Here is a 17699-nt window from a genome sequence, read left to right as displayed (position 1 = left end):
CAAACTCCATGCACAATTGAAACTTGTATTCTGTTGCCATGCATGCACTAAAGTATGGGTAAATTAAGAATTGTTGACATTTTTCAGTTAGGTTGCAAGCATACATCTGTTTCAATACTAAGATACTGTAAAACTTGTAGCATTACAATAGTTTGTACCCACATGCCCAGTTCTTGCAGGCCTGGTCACATATACTAACACTCTCTTTAGAATTTAACTCACAGGAGGAAAAACACAGACAAAGCTACACACAACACAAGAATTTTTTCCATTTTATGTAATAACAGTAAACTTTGAAGAAACATAAATAAATCATATGAACAAAACAAGGATTAACAGTTACTGCATAAAGAAAGCAGTCTGGTCATGCTCAACCTGAATAAGATCATTTGGAGCCATTCCTAAAGAGTTTCCGAAGTGTATACTCCGACCACGTACAACAGCCAACCAGTAGCTAATCATGATCATACATTTATAATATATTTACCACGTACAGTTGTAAGCGTAACAACAAAAGAGAGACAGTTCAGTGTTCACATGATAGTGAATCTCTTCGCATAGAATATTAGCTAGCTACTGGGAGTTTGCGCAGTCCCATACATTAGTCAATTAACCCAGTAAATTCATGAACTGGAAGTGATTTTGTAGACCATTTACTAAGTGATTGTTTCCAAAAAATTAATTATAGGCACAAATGTACAGTAACCTTGTGCAAATATAGTAATAAATTATTAAATTTTAAATTGCAAGTGAATGACATAACATGCAAACCATCTATAAAATTTATATACACTATACACCACTTGAAAATGTATATTAGAAGACATCAATTACAGTTAGCAGGTGTCACACTTGCATTAGCATCAGTCAAACAATAAGTACTGTATAATAAAATAAAAAAACAGAAGTGAATCAAACAAATAGATGGCCAGGATAGTACATACCTGAAAGGGCAGTTAACTTAATCAATATCCACTCGGCTCACCACCAACCTCGATAACCTTAGGAATGACCTTTTTAAGGTGGCCTATATATTTACGGCAAACTGCTGGAGTGAGCTTTGACCAGAAACTTTCAATGCCAGACTTTAACTGTTCTAAATTTCTAGGCTTCCACGTATTCCGAAGATATTGCTTCATTGAACCCCAGACTAACTCAATTGGATTTAAGTCTGGGGATTCGGGAGGAGTATACCACCATTTGACTTCATTGTCTTCGAAGAACTTTTCAATTAATTTCGATGAATGTTTGGGGTCATTGTCTTGATATAACCTATGGCTGTCGGCAAATTTCTGCTCTATAAATGGCAAAAGACCAGCTTCCAGAATCCTTTGGAGTCGTTGAGCATTCATTATCCCGTTGAACATAACAATTTTGGTTGCCCCCCTTGCTGAGATCCCACCCCAAATGTGTACCTTGACAGGGTGCTTGGCCCGTTGCTTCAGTACTCGTGGTTGCTTGATCTTTCTAAAGCAGATCCTACTGTGACTATCAAGCTGCACTGTACACTCGTCCGAAAAAATGCAATTTGCGAAAGTCTCTTTAGTTCTTTGCTGCTCCTTTGCCCAAATAAGACGTTTAGTTTTGTTGAGCTAAAATATTAAATGTACATTTATGGGATAAACATATTTGTAACTGGGCCTGCGATAATAGGGCATGTGTGCACAAACTACACCCTGTCACACAATGGGTCATATCTCAGTACTGGAATAGAATATCTACATTCTATAACTTGCATGGGTAATATGTGCTGAAATTTCATAGCCATAGCATAATAGTATCAAAAGTTATGAGCCATGAAAGCTTGAAAAATTAGGCTAATTTTATGTGCCCCATGCCCTATTTTCGCAGGCCTGGTCACATTTTCATTGGGATGCCAACCACTATGTGGAGGCAGAGATATAGTGGAGATTTAACCTTACACTATAATCTTACACAATATGATAGCAGTAAAGAGTTTTCTGTTGTTCTGCCACAATGTCCTCCTGGCAAAGCAAATTTGGCCAGGGTGTTGGTTAAAGTGACTAAACATGTGGAGCCAGAGAATACACTAGGAGGGACCAGGTAAATTCACCTGTATACTGTTGAAAAATGTACATACAGTAGCACCAGCAGTAGTGTTCATAATGGAAACTGAGCTACAAGTAAAGTCTGAAGGATGCCTTAGGGGGAATACCCAAGAGTGCACTACACATTACTACACAAGGCTCAACATTGCGTTTATGCCAACGTGCGCCAAAGAGTAGCAGCTGATGCAGTGATAAAAAGTTCATAGTATCAAGTCAACACCTTTACAGTATGCTTTTAGGTATGAGGGAGTGGTAAAGCAATAAGAGTATTCTATGTACATGTATGTTTGTAAAAATACTGAAAATTACAAATAGCTTCTAACCATTAATAGTTCACCTAGGGAAATTGGAAACAGTGAAATGGAAACTGGAAATAGTCAAATTGTCATATAAACGTACCCTAGAGTAAAACCCTTGTTTATTAGCCACCTCTTAAAGGCCACTTTCTTATAAAGACAACCTCTGTACAAAGACCACATTGCAATCAGATCTCAAAGATGGCTAGGAACCACTTTGTGATCACCTTTGATAAAGACCACCTCTTTACATGGTAAGCTTCAAACATGTATTTCATGACTCGTATCAATGTCATCTCTTTGTCGACACTTCACTCAAATCATATACCATCATCACTTAGTCCTTACCAACATAAATAATACTATGGTACCAGAATGTATTATATAATATTCCATGTAAGTGAAATGTAGCTATGTAGTACACTACAACCTACTGTATCAATGAAGATCCTAGTCTTTTTAGCTGTTTTGATAAAGCGGTCTAACATGGGATGCTTGGAACTTAGCTGTTATCAAAATGTGAAACAGTGAAAACCTGGATATCCTCTTATTCACATACTCAAGAGGAGTTGGAAAATCTTTGTTTCATTGCAGCCATTTCCTTATGTATGTCACGTTGAAGCAATCATACGCGATTGATTTTTTTCATTAATTTCATCTTTGCAGCTTCTGTTTATGGTGAACATGATGGTAAAAGTTCCAACTCCGTGTAACACTCTGTTTATGAGTTACAATAGTTTTAGCAAGTGCCTGTAATATATTTTCTCGATACTTCTTGTACAAATCAATCGTTCTGTTGTTGCTACTTTGTAGCACTATAACTCTAAAAGTTCTTGGCATGTGAAGCTGAAACTTCGCCAGAGCATACACTTGGCCATGTAGATTATAAATATTAAAAGTTAATTTGAAATGTGTAATTATGTCAGGTTTTTGCATATCCGGTCACATTTATGCAAATTAAAATATCAGTACACACTAAACGCTATATGTGTTTTAACATAGTGCGCCAGCCTGAAGTTCTGTAGATGGAAGGCCATTCCAGCTACTGTATCAATCAACTGCGTTTGAATCTTAACAGGGTTTGACAAAGTTTAAATGTACAGCTGGGTTCTAGGAGTAAAGACATTCAATGAGTTGGACCTGAATAGAAAATAATATTATTATACCCTGACCTCTTGAATACTGCTTACATTTGGGATCAAATATTCAGTATACACAAACACATTTTACTACTTACTTATTTTAGGCCTTTATTTAGGAAATGACTCGAGGGGGTAAAACAACCACAAAGAAGTCAGTGTGAGTGTTTATTACAAATGAAGTAGGATTCCAAAGTACAGTAGCAAAACAAGAGATGATGGTAGCTATGAGGTAAATTAGAAATGATGGTAGCTATTTGGCATAGTGCACTGATTTTTATCACTGGAACCCTATTTCATTTTAAAATTAAAACTTGCACTACCTAGTTTGTTTTGTTATACTGTAGCATATGTAGCTATAAAATACACACGTGACTGTGACTGCTATGTTAGAGTATCTCAATCTCACAACTCAGCTACACAGTAGATCAAGCTAGTGAACATAGAAAAATTCCTTGCTTGCCTATGAAGCTAGATCATTATTGTGGTATATTCTGATTGTCTATGGGGGTGTGGTAATTCGTAGCCCATGTACTAGAGTCTGTTTATAAGCATCTAAAATAGTTTTGTGGCTTCTAAATATGCTTGCTCAAGGATACACCCACAACCAACCAAAATCCGTAGCCAGCCTTCAGCCGGCTGCACTCCTCCTGGTTTAAAGATGGAGCAGAAGCCATGAAATGCATGGCCCTTCATCAAACTGCGCCAATGTAACAAATACCCTGCCGTTCTGGTTAAATTCATGTGATTATGTCTAGATACCTGTATCATATAACCCTCCCTGTTATATAAATAGCAATAAAGTACTAGGGAGCCACTACTGCTCCAAGTTTGTCAATAGTACTAACCATTATAATATTTGATACGTCATACTTACTTCACGAAGCAGTTGACAATACTTTGGCCGGGTACAAACCCAGCCCATTTGCCTTCTTACACGTTTTATTGTGGAAGAAGACACAGGTATTTCCGGCCATCGCGATGCGAGCATGTCCTTTAATTTCACTGCTGTAATTTCATCATCTTGGTTGAGCATTTCTTCTATAAAAGTCTTCATTTCATCCGTTATTTTTCTCGGTCTTCTTCTCCGCGGTAAGTCTACTACAGCTTGATGTCGCCGGTATTTTGACAACAAGTAGTAAATGGCTCGCAGTGTCACTGGTGTAACTCCCTCTTGTTGTAATTGGTCATAAATATTTTTGACCTTCCAGCCTTGCTGATGCAACGCAATGACTCTATTCCTCGCTTCCAGGCTTAACCTCGGCATGGTAACACGTTTTGTCACTATCGTAAATTACAAGGTATGTAGAAAACCGATAGAAACCGGTGTATTTCTAAATAGTGCTCAACATTAAACAACAATACAGTCACAATAAATAAAAGTCCAGATCGAGGTCCAGATGCCAGCTTTAAACTCCATGATTGAGAATGAACGAAGACTGAATTAACATCTTCTCCGTAAGGTACAGTATAGATGGTGGTCGAGAATGACTGGATCGGTTTAATCAAGCAGTCCTTTATTCATGGCAACACTGTGAGTCGTTCGGACTGATCCTGCAGTGAATAGAACACTTATTAATGTAAGAAACACTGTAGCTATTGTATCACTGTACAGTACAATGTTCTTTTAGCGTGCTTACAATACAGATGCATGCGTAGGAATGAGACAAGCTACACGCTACACCCGTGTAGTTACTGAGTGTAGCTAGGGCACGCGTGTAGAGTAAAATGTACACCCGTGCACTGAATCCATAGCACTCGTGTAGAGTAGCGTGTAATCGCGTGAAAAGTAGCGTGCATTTTTATTATCCACGCGTACATTTACCTAGCACACGCGTTTTAGTGCTCAACAGCACGCGTTGTGTCACTACGCGTGCATGAAGTTTAATTTGGGCGGTACTGTATATTCTTATATGTTTTATAGTTTGTCTATAACATTTTCTTACGCAAATTCTCCAGGTAAAGCCTAAAAGCCGCTCTTCATTTTCGTTCGCATATGCACGGGCATTCCCCCTTTTCAACTCAAAGGAATTCAATATGCCCGGTAGCCTAGGAGGCCAGTTGTGTTGTTTTTGGTTGTTTGATGTCCTTACAGCCCTTTGGGATAGGCCTTCACTGCATCCTTATAAACTCGTTTCACCTGTATTTCAAACCAGCATACATTAACCATCTTAAACCAAAACTTACCTACAATAAGTTTAATACAGGCTCTATATGGCCTTTATTTATCACATAAAGGCTGTTTTTAGCAAACAAAATTTTGCTCATGTGGGTGCAGAAAGACAAACAAATATACAACCATACAGAGGGTTGTGGAATCTTTGCAATACAGGAAGTTACCAGAAAAGTGACCTATCAAAGATGTGGTGACATATTTAAGTTGATGGATCACGTTTTCGGTTGGAGCTTTACGGTTTTGTTGCAAACAATCCGCAAACCTCTGTACGAACACACACACACACACACACACACTTATCGGAAAACAATTTCAGTAAACTAGGTGCGTGCCCACCAAAGGCCGGCTGTGGGCGCTCGTCTGGTTTAAAAAGTACCGTATTTGTCTGGTTAATAGCCGTGACTGCTATTATAACTTTCAGCAAACAAAACCCTGTGGCTACTATCCGACAGGGGCATAGCTACACCCGGGCCTGCATGGGAACAGGCTCAGGCAATCATTGCTGGTGCCCAGGTAGCAAGCCTGATGATAGCGGCACCAGCCTGGGCACACCCGTAATTAATACACACCAAAAATACACACTCACTATCTTTTTGGAGCACCTTGTAATACTTTCCATAATAGTATCATCAAAAATCGTGTATAGTTGAGTTTGTCAAGATTCCTCCATCAATTTAGTAATTTTTTATGTAATGCCCGGTATCACGTGATAACAACATTTTAAGATTTGAGCGCGGGTTGAATCAAACCACTCAGTGGACAACACTACTCTGATATAAAGTAGTTAGACATCTAATGGTGTAGACTGATGAAAGATGGACAACAGCCAATTCCCAGTCGGTTGTGGCACCTGTCTTACTGGAGGCAGGACTCAATAGGATCCGCAGCATTGTTTAAAGCTTGTTATACAAAAGTGCTCAGTGAGTGCAAGTCGAGTCCTCGGTGCAAGTAGAGAAGACAGAAGAGTGAAAAAGGAGTCGATGCTGGGGCTGGAGTTGTCACTGATGAAGTATTATGATGCTTATAAAGCACTGTATCACGGGCAGACGGAGGAGTGAAAAAGAAGTTCGATATTGGAGCTGAAGGCTAAGTTAGTCCATCATTGTTTAGTTTTAGCTTCTATATAATTCATGCAGTAGTATCTTAGTCTAATAAGCTACACAAACAACAGTGTATCATAGTAGCTAGCTAGGTACATGTATATCAGTAGTGCACTTTTAAACAATTTTTCGAAAGTAAATGTGTAATAAAGAGTCCACAGAGATGGGCTTGTGTTTCTTGCTAAATAGTTTGCATGGGGACAATCAGACCTTGTGCCTGGGCAATCCTGAAAGCTAGCTACACCCTTGCTATCTGAGAGTGGCTACTATGGGCTTGTTGGTGTGGCATTTATATGGATTCACAAATGATTGACCTTGCTTAATCATTGGTCAATACTGTTGTTCATTCTAACTTCTCTCAAAAACACTATTTCTTGGCTAAAAACAACTCCTTTGCCAGGTTTCTGCTTCAAACATGTCTTATCAACACTTGCAAAAGTATGTTCAGATACAAGCCGCAGCTGTTATCTGAGGGCAGCCCTTGTTACAATAATTCTAGGCTGTGGAGTGGCTATTATATGCGCCACGGCTATTAACCAGTCAAATACGGTAAGTGATTTTCAACCTTAAAAATGATGCACTTAAAATTTCCTCTGATTTCCTTCTGCTATAGCTCATATTAATTGCTATTCACTGCTCTTTCCAAATCTGTTCTGGAATCTGAGGTATCTATCACGTGTCACAGGTTATTACGCCTTTTAGTGCATGCCCCCGAAACACCCAATACAAAATGTTAGTCTAGTGCCACCCACCCCTTCGCAAAAAGTAAGGGTCTGGTGAAATACAAATACTAAATCATTTCTACCACCCAGATTTGGCGGTAGCCAATTAATGCGTGCCAATGACGTTCATACAGAAATCGCCTTGGCAACACAATGCTTTTGTTCAAATTGAAGTGCAATCATCTGACGTAATAAGCATTACGTGTGCTGTCTAATTGAATTCCTTTTGAAATGATTTGGTATTTGTATTTCACCAGACCCTTACCTTTTGCGAAGGGGTGGGTGGCGCCAGACTAACAAAATATATGGGGAAATTTGCTACACCTGGTCGGTTTAGGCCATTTTGATGCACCAGAATTTTCGTGAATTGGACTTCTTTTGGCATTATTGTACTTGCAGAGAGTTGCTCTACACATATCAAACCCGGAAAGTTACTAAACAGACTTGAGGTAGGCGGTACACAATAATTAATTTAATTTTTCAATGATTTTTTGATCGAAATGTATTGGACATGCCTGTTCCATCTGGCATTTTTGCCATGAACAAAGTATAGCAAATGTCCGCAAACTTCTTGATATGGGTATATTGTCTGGGCCAGTAGCTATGTGAGAATCTAGGTTATCTAATAAACTCTTTACTCCATGCATGTCAATAGTGATTGGAGCAATATCTGAAATAATAGATTCTTCCAAGGTTGGTGGAGTAGATTTTTTTGTCACTGAAAACAGATGAAAAATAATTGCTGAGGATTTTTGCCTTTTGGTGTGTAGCATAAGCAATCATTTATCAGATTAACTCAATTACCGGAAACGTATGTTTCAATTATTGGATGGGCATTTTACTAATAAAACAGTGGAATTCTGTGGTACAAAGAAATGGAATGGTTGACAAAGACTGTTTTATGTTTGTTGAGGGTTATAATTCTACTAATAAAGGAATGGACAAAGGTTTACAGCTTATTTGACTTCTGTACTGTAGGCTTGGGGCTGTCTTTGGATGCGAGTTTACCCTGCGCGATCAATGGTGTTTGTTCTCCGTAACTTTGGCTACTATTGAACATGGCAGTTGAACTGGCATGCTCATAGATGACATGGCGGCTGTGGTGAAGGTAAAGGTTGGTGAGAATATAGTCCAGAATAGTGTACTACCACTTAAGAAGCATGGGTACTCAATTTCATCACTGGAAGTGAAGTATGCCGCCATGCTATCCCTACAAAACATCTGAAACCAAGAGATCAAGAACAGGCAAAGTGAAGGATCTAGAATTGGTTGGGAGCTTGTTGTTCCACTATTCATTACTGCAGAACTGTTAAATGACCATTGTGTGTTCAATTATCAAGCAATTTGTGCATACAGTTTTACTAAAAAAATTGTAACTCCTACTTTATGCATTCTAACGTTCTAAAAATTTGCATGGATGTCCATTAGACACTCACAATTGTGTGGGATTTTTGTCAAAATTCTGATGGCTTTAGAAATAACCTTGTCATTGGTGGTCACAGCTAGATATTGTTCCGGCAGTAACTGAAACACACAAGCATATGTGAGTTCCGGCAAACGAGTTATGGTTCCAGTAACTGGTTGTTTCGACTCCACACCTTTTCATCTGTTACTGGTCAGGGAAGGCAGCTATTGACATCAAACTTAGGGCACAGAAGGATGATATCTAGGGGAATACCTCTACCAAAATTTATGCCTGAGGAATGTTTACAGCGGAAGGTATGTTCCGTGGTAATAAGGGTGTCGGATTGATTGCTTACACTACAGAGCAGTTGCACAAATAATTACATTAAATGCGCTTAGAAAAACGTGTTGCAAGAATCCATTGCCACAATGCATAAAAATTGCGTATTTGATTCTACTGCCACAGTGCAAGTATGGACAGCTTAGCCACTACAGTGTTACATTCACCTATTATAAGGTATCAATATACTATAAGGATGAGGGGTCTGGTTTCTGAAACTACAATAGAATTCTGCTTTTTGCTAACACGCTCAAGAAGCCAGATGCCTATTCACGTTTACCATTGTGTTAAGAGTTTTTCTGACACAGTTATGAAGAAAGAAAGCAGTTTAGCCTTGCCATATCAACTTTTGGGTGGACCTGTTTTGAACATGGGTGGGCGAATACATGCTATATTTTGCCATGTAGCCACAAAGTAGACCGGCTATGCTCTCACTACTCTAGTATGTTAGTACCTGATAAGACAATTATCAACACCGACATAGTTTCGCTTTTAGTCACTCTACCATAGCAGGAAAATGAAGTACGCAATTTTCCCAGCACCTGGCTGTACAAATGCCAAATGTTTTGCCGCACGTTTCAGGCGAATGCCGAACCTGTGACGTCAGATGCAACCGCTGACCCATTTTGAGATAGTTACCGTGTTTTTCAGGTTTCTTGCAAAAGTACAAATTGGAAAAAGATCACGTGCATACATTCATGTGCAATTGTTTGAATTTTGCTGGAATGGCTACCGTGTTTTTCAGGTTCAGGAACACCATACAAAACTTCTCAATAACTTCTCCACCAGGAATAGACTTTAGACATTCTCCACCTTCTCTAGCGTGCAATTATTCACGTGCTCGCACGCTGGTGATCACGTTTGTTTTGATTTTTGCAAGAAACCTGAAGATATTGAATTTATTTGGTTAATAATCTATACATTAATATTGAAAGGGACACGCCCCCAAAAGTACGTAAAATGCTTAAAACGGTGTAAAAACAGTGATTTTCGTGCATTTTTGAAGTGCCCACAACACTACGTAGTGATACCAACAAAAAACTGTCTGCTAATTACTCACATACTTTTCCACCTTATTTTCAAGACTGTAGCTGCAGCAGATACGTGGGCCCAGCACTGTTTCTGAACCTGGTTCGTCACTTTTCCCAATGCATAATGTATTGTGGGATTCACCCGTTACCAAGACTATGGGAATTCACCTTAAACTAATTAGTCTAAACACAAAAAACTGTCTGGAAAATTGTGTACATGAACAGTACTCCTGGAATTCGAGGGAATTGTACAAAGAGTTGTTGCCCTCGAGCGGGCCATTCAGTTTAAAGACAAACTGAGTTAAGGAGAGCCGCTTCTAGAAAGTGCTGCGTGAGTAACTTAGTTTAGAATAGCTTTGTTCTAGTTTCTGTAGGCCTATATAAACAGACACCATGTTTCCTAAGCCAACTTTTAGTGGGTTTCTCATAGGTTTTTGAACTTACCATGTCGGTAGATATGCGGAATTCTGCTAAAATCTGTACTATTCAGCAGCGGCTAATCACTCATCAAGATAAACTACGTGCGAACAAGTACAAACAAAGTACAACTACGTGCAGCAATTATGATTATGATTATGATTATATACTGGGTCGAGACAGCATAGCTGATAATTGACCCAGGTAATTACAAACAAAAAAAAAAAACATTTAACACATACATGCATACATAAAATTATTTATTGTGTGATGACAAGGTGGTTGGTAAGAATTTCTGTGGATTGCTCTTCAATAAAATTAATGAAGCCTAACTAATGTTACAGGTGTTTGCAATTGAATTAGGCGACTTTGCAATTGAATTTGTCCCGTTTGCAATAAAGTTCGTCGCTTTTGCAATCGAATTCATCCGGTTTTCAATTGAATTCGTCGGTTTTGCAGTTAAATTCGTCAGTAACAAGAATGGCAGCTGGAGCAAACACAAAAACATGATGTAGCAGCTGCTACAAGAACTTGTTCAAGTACAACAGTGGTAAACAACTCTTTATAAGGCAATAATTCTTCCTCTACATGCAGCCTATCCAGCAACATACTTAAGTAGCTAAAGTCTAAGTAGCTAAAGTCTTTGAGCAGGCTGTAGGACCAGGTGTCCTACAGACCTTCAGTACTTGTATTGTAAAGCATTAATAAATAATAAATAAAATAAAATTCCAAACTCTACTACGCCATTTGCGATGGGTGTGGTCACTCGCGAGCAAGCTAATTAACTTGTCAGACAGCTATCAACTTCGTGTACTACCAGCTCCAACTACCTTGTAGTATCTCAAGTGTAACTCTCGATGGCATAAATAATTCATCTCTTAATGAACGGTTGGTTTCTTGGAGCCGTTTTGTTTATGACGAATTGTAATACAAACGCGACGAATTCTATTGCAAAACCAACTAATTCAACTGCAAAACCGACGAATTCAATTGCAAAACTGACAAATTCAATTGCAAACAGGACGAATTCTATTGCAAAACCGACGAATTCAATTGCAAACGGGACGAATTCAATCATAAAGGCGACGAATTCAATTGCAAAAACCTGTAATACATCACGTGTGTGCATGTATGATAGTCTGTCACAAAATCAGTAATTTTATTATGTTCGCAATCCCAATGGCTATTTTCAATATGAAAACATGGTAGTGGTGGAATACCGCTGTTATCCTTTCTTAGATAATTTTTTTGAGATATAAACCTGAACATTATTATTATTATTATTAAATACAGAGAAAAAGGCATTGTGCCTGTGAGTCCTGCTCATTAAAATAAACAATTACATTAAGAATAAAAATTATTAATCAAAATTTTAAAATTGTCAGTAGAATTAGACGACACTACATAATTGGGTAAATTATTCCACGAATTGATGGTTCTTACTGAAAAGAATTTACTGCGAACATTCTTTTGGGCATGAAGTTTAAAATGTTTGAAGTCATGTTCCCTTGTGGCACTTGACAAATTCAGGTGGAAAAATAATCCAGGTTGAAGATTAATATTCCCTTGTAAGATATTATATACCATAATCATGTCAGCATGATACCTTCGATATGACAATGTAGGAAGCTTGAGGGTAACCAGACATTCATCATGCTCTAACTGGACAGATCCTGAACACATTTAGTCGCACTCTTTCCATCCTGTCACTATCTCCAATATAATTGGGTCCCCATACAACATTAGCATATTCAAGGTGAGCTAGGTCTTACCAGAGCCTTGTAGAGTATTGGAAGGGTCTTTCTATTTAGAGTGTTAAATGATTTTTTGATTAATCCCAATACACGATTAGCTTTGTTTATAGCAGAGGTTGCTTGGCTATGGAACTTTAAGCTAGAATCCACTATTATTCCTAGGTCTTTATGTTGTGATACTACCTGTAGGGGTTGTCCATCCATATAATATGTACGACACTGTGACGGGTTAGAGTTACCCAGATGCATAGCAAATGTCTTTACAATGTTGAAATTCAGCAACCACTTCATTGACCACTCTTTTGAACGAGGGGTCAGCAGCAAACTTAAAATCTCGTAGGTCAATCCTGAAAATCCTTACTAAAATATCCTGAAATGAAATCTGAAATCTTTTGTTGAAGATTTTACGGAATCTCTAGGATATTTCCGGAAATTACGTGCGGTTTTTTCTGAAACCTTTCCAAAAATTCTTGGAAATATCTGCAACAATTTTTCAAAATTTTGAAATCTTTGCTAATATCTGAAATTCGTAGGCGATTTTGGTTGGTTGCTGACCCCTCGCTTTTGAATAATGCAAAAACAATAGGCGTTGGCAGTAAGGAGCGGTGTCACACCCTACTACTGTACGCGCACCGCAGCGAGCGGTCGGATACAGTGGTAGGGCGTGATACTCTAAACCTAGAAGTTGATGGCTCGAGCCTCGGTTTCGTCACTTATTTATTTACTTTAATATACCATAGCTATCGTGATTTTAAAAATTGCAATGACTGGCCAAATATGAACAGCCAAAATACTTACGGGGCATGTTGAGATACACCAAACACTCGCCGGCTTCTTCATCAATAGAGGAGGCCATATCGGGTAGCAATGAGTCCAGTTACTCTAGTTCTCAGTCTGGTTCGTGTAAAAAAGTTTTGCAGGAGGCGTTCCCGAATCACGTCTACGCAAACAAAACAAATGAATCTCGTGCCCAGCCGCGGGCCCGCGCTAATGCGTTTGGTGACAAGGGCGGTTTTAGGGGTTTCCAGAAAAAAAAGAGAAACCCCCACTGAAATAGCGCGCTCATCTAAGATTCGTGTGGGTGATCAAAATCAATCTCGTTACGTGCAGACTTTAACATGGTGCGCTCCAGTGGCGTAGCCAAGGGGGGGCAAGGGGAGGCATTTGCCTAGTCTCGCGTGGCCAGACCGCTTTTTCTCCGTCACGGCGCTTATCGATTAGAGATTATAAGCGCCGTGACGGAGAAAAAGCGGTCTGGCTACGCAAGACTAGCATTTGCCCCCCTTCACTAAGTGATGTTTTTTTTAAACTTCCGTCACAAGCTTTCCAGTAACTGACGCATCCCATATTACTGTTTGTGTGCTACTACGCGAGAGCACACAACATTCAACTCGTTTGTGAATGGTGATAATAATACGATGATTTCTTGCGCGCTACAAGCAATTAATAAAACCACCCTCTGTAATAAAACGATGCGCTAAAAATAAGGTATGCCCGAATCCCCAGGGTTTCCCCGTATAGACACTAGGCCTTCACCGAACGAAAATATTAGACACAATTCTATATTTAGCCTACACTACTCACGTGATAGTGCATTTTTCGAATCTAAAGACAGATAACCCGCTCAAAGTGACTTCGCAAGACTGAGTCGCAACTCAGAAGTGACAAGTGATATGCAATGATGCTACAAACCTATGAGGTGATAAAGTGTTAAATGAACCAACTTTATTTTCCCCAGTTAATCACACTGGATCTTCGTACAGCGTAGTGGCATGCCAGTTTAATTTTTTTCACTTTGTCAGCCAGTCAGATGATCCGTCACAAGCTTACAAATTCTGCTAACAGGAAAGGTATAGAGTTGGGATTTCGTTTTGAATTTCGCCGGCTAAAGTGAGTGAGCTCGTCATACTATGCCACTGTGCTAGGACTGCAGCACAGACTGTGGCTGACGTAAGTAACTGTGACACATTGTATTTGTACTAAAATATTCACAATATAGTTCTACTGGATTGTGGGCGAATTCGTTGGAGTACAGTTGTGGCACGTGCGATGATGCTCGACGAAAATACTTCCATTGATAAGTGATAATTGGTAGCAATCAGTAATGAAGTAGTTATGTAGCTAGTTACATAAGCTGTAATAATACAACACCGTATGTTGGCTAGCCCACCATTAGGTCATTAACCTTTTGTGCAATTACGAACAATGTCGAGTGTTTTGTGGGGGATGCCCCCCACCACCATCTGGCTAACTACGCCCCTGGTGCGCTCCCGCTTACGTGAGCTGAGTACCTTATGGTTAGGCACAATCTGTGAATTTGTGCAGTTTATAAATTGCGCTGCGCATTTGTGAATGGGAATCGATTTATTATCTATGATTCTATGGTGTGCCATTTGTTTCAAAATTATGCACTGGCAATGGTGATAATATTGACTCGGTTTGATTGCAAATCGAGTCGGTCCTAAAATAAGTCGGCTTGGTTTTGATTGCAAACTTAAATAAACCGACTCGATTTCAAGTTAGAACAGACTCGATTCTGAAACTAACCGACTCGATTTCAAGTAAAGAGCCTTGGTTAAAACCGACTCGAGTTTTAGTCAAAATTGACTCGATTTACAAATCCATACAAATATTTAAATCGCGAATTTTTGTAACACTTGTATGCGCCCATTAAAATAATTCATTCAAACAGTTGTGGCTCAGGTGTGGCCAAGGGGCCACTCACGCTATGAAATTTCGTACAACCACACAGAAATTAATTTCAAAATTTGGAGTGAGATCAGAAATTATTTGGCACGGACTTTTCATTAGTGCGCGCCCCGTTATCGTAACATCACCTGTATTACCCATATCTATGCAAGAGCTATTACATAATAGAAATCATTTAAGTGTTGTACATATAAGCCATCTTAGAAACCACAATTCTGTAGCAGGGGCGGAGGAAGTAGTTGATATGAGGGGGGGGGGGGGCTGGGCTGGGCTGACCCAGATTTAGTCTCTGGTTTGGTATGGTGAGAGCAAAAAAAAAAAAAAAGGTCGCAACCAGCTGACAATAGCTGCCCACCTCACCTGCTATGCATTCATAGCTGATAAACTACATTAAAGTCTTTACATAGCTCACTACACACTAGGGACCCGTCGATTCCGCTAGCAAAATTTTTGGCATAATGGGTGGGTAAAAGCAATGAGCAAAATGCTGGCATAATAGGTGCAATTTTTGTGAAGTGGACATAAAAATTGCACAAAAGATCAAGATACTCTAATAGAACAGTCAGACGCGCAAAGATCAGTGTTGAGCAAAATTATATAATTCTTGAGCAAAATATGGAGCCTAATAGGTGAAAAATAAAAGAATTGCTGGAAAGAAAAATAGGTAGAAAAAAAGCAAAATAGACTGGTCCCTACTACACACTGCTCTAAGGCCACTCCAAATAAATTCTCTGTTTCCCGTCCACCGCCCGTATCTGGTTACTGCCAGCTCTAAATATTCCATTATTCCGTATTTTTCCATTATTTTCTGGTTATTCTTGTATACTGATAGGCTCAGTAAAGGCTATCTTGAACAGTGTCAGCAGTGCTATCAAGTCAGCACAAACTTTACGTTTGTGTTATTTTTGCAACTTACAAAGGAAGGAACAAGCTTAAGCATGCTTTTTTATGCAGCCTTTTTGGCAGTGCCAGGCAAATAATGGCTTGAAAAGTTGGCCAATCTTATAATGAAATAATGGAAATGTACCGCCCGCCCGCATGCAAATATGCCTGAGTCCAGGACGGGAAACAGAGAATTTATTTGGAGTGGCCTAATACTGCGACTGCCTTATTAGAGTGACTGCTCTATTAGAGTATCTCGATCTTTATCGCAGTTTTCAGCCCCACTCCAAGAAGGATAACTTCGGCATGGCATCATTCTGAGGGGGGCTAAGCCCCCTCTCAGCAGACCGAGGGGGGCTTTAGCCCCTAGCTCCCCCTTTCCGCCGCCTATGTTCTGTAGTGTCTTCATTTTGTACTGCTTCAGTGAAATTTACAGCTCAGATTTCAGTCTTTATAGGCATAGCAGATTTCAGTGGACCTCACAAGGAGCAACTGATTTGTTTGCAGTTTTAGTAACTAATATTCATTCAAGAGGTATGCAAGCTATATAAATTTAGCTATCAGTACTGAATTTTGTATTTGTGTGTGGTAGCTTTCACCTAGGGAAGTGCATGGGCTGTTAGCTTAAATAGTTGGCTATTTATAAATGTGAAATTGAAGAAAAACAACTGAAGCTAGCTATGTAGAATTCTTTTTATTTTACATCCAGCACTGAGCATGAACTTGTGACAGTCATATCACTCTGTGCTGACATAAGCAGCATGTCTTTATAATTATATAATGAGAATAGGCTTAATTTTTGTGGTTGTTATTATATGATTTACGATAATTATTAGGCAGTATATAACCTCATTTATGGCTCTACATACGTACGTATACTGCATGTGCCAACTAAGGTACTATACTGTAGCTAGGGTATTTTCATTAATTTAATGGTACTGTGATACCTTTGTGTATGCATGCAAGTAGTGTATAAAATTTAATATTAATTTTAGTCCTGCAGTAGTTAACTCTGGGTGGTCTAAAAGTACAAGGGGATGACCAGGGTGTACAGCATATTGAATATCACTGTGATTGCCTAGTAAATAGAATTTTGACTGAGTTTCCAGTGGTTAAAAAAGAAGATTGATGAGTAATATGAGAACACAGGTGAAGTTATCTATATGTCTGGTCTGTTTACAACCAGACGATGGAGGAACAATGGTGTTTTGTGAGCAATGTCAAGAATGGTTACTCCAAGACAAATGCATATCTCCAAATGATGAAGTTAAAGAAGATGCTGACTGGTTCTGTGAACAATGTATAATGTATTGTACTATAAATGCTGTTTGTTACTTACCTGCATGCACTGTTATCTTTTACTGCCTGGATTTACATAATTGCAACACAAAAAAGGTAGTATTAAGTTTATTTGAAATTTCAGAAATTAATTTTGAAATTTCAAGCTCAAACCTTGAAATTTTTACGAAAATCTGAGAAATTTCAAATTTCGTACACGATTCTGAGCGTGAATGGCCCCTTGGGTGTGGCTGTACTCTAGTTGTGGAGCCAGTGGTACAAGGACTACGCGGCAATAACTAAAGGTATGAGACACACTTTAGGGTTTTGTGTCATGTTGTCCAGCGTAGTAAAATATGCTTTCAATATGTATTCAATTAAA

At 39.0% G+C, this 17699-nt stretch overlaps 1 protein-coding gene across 1 annotated transcript in view; it reads right to left on the bottom strand.

Moving 5' to 3' along the window:
* The window catches only part of LOC136248271 (uncharacterized), a 132406-nt gene extending 118988 nt beyond the window's left edge, over positions 1-13418 (bottom strand). Inside the window, exon 1 of the mRNA XM_066040070.1 lies at positions 13247-13418. Coding sequence (XP_065896142.1) covers positions 13247-13304 — 58 coding nt within the window. The 5' untranslated portion in view covers positions 13305-13418. The remainder of the gene's footprint in view (positions 1-13246) is intronic.
* Between the last annotated feature and the right edge of the window lie 4281 nt (positions 13419-17699).

The sequence above is a fragment of the Dysidea avara genome, chromosome 3 (assembly GCF_963678975.1).
Source record: "Dysidea avara chromosome 3, odDysAvar1.4, whole genome shotgun sequence".
In the NCBI taxonomy this organism is placed as follows: domain Eukaryota; kingdom Metazoa; phylum Porifera; class Demospongiae; order Dictyoceratida; family Dysideidae; genus Dysidea; species Dysidea avara.
The sequence above is the reverse complement of the archived record's forward strand: the minus strand, read 5'-3'. Positions and strand labels throughout refer to the sequence as shown.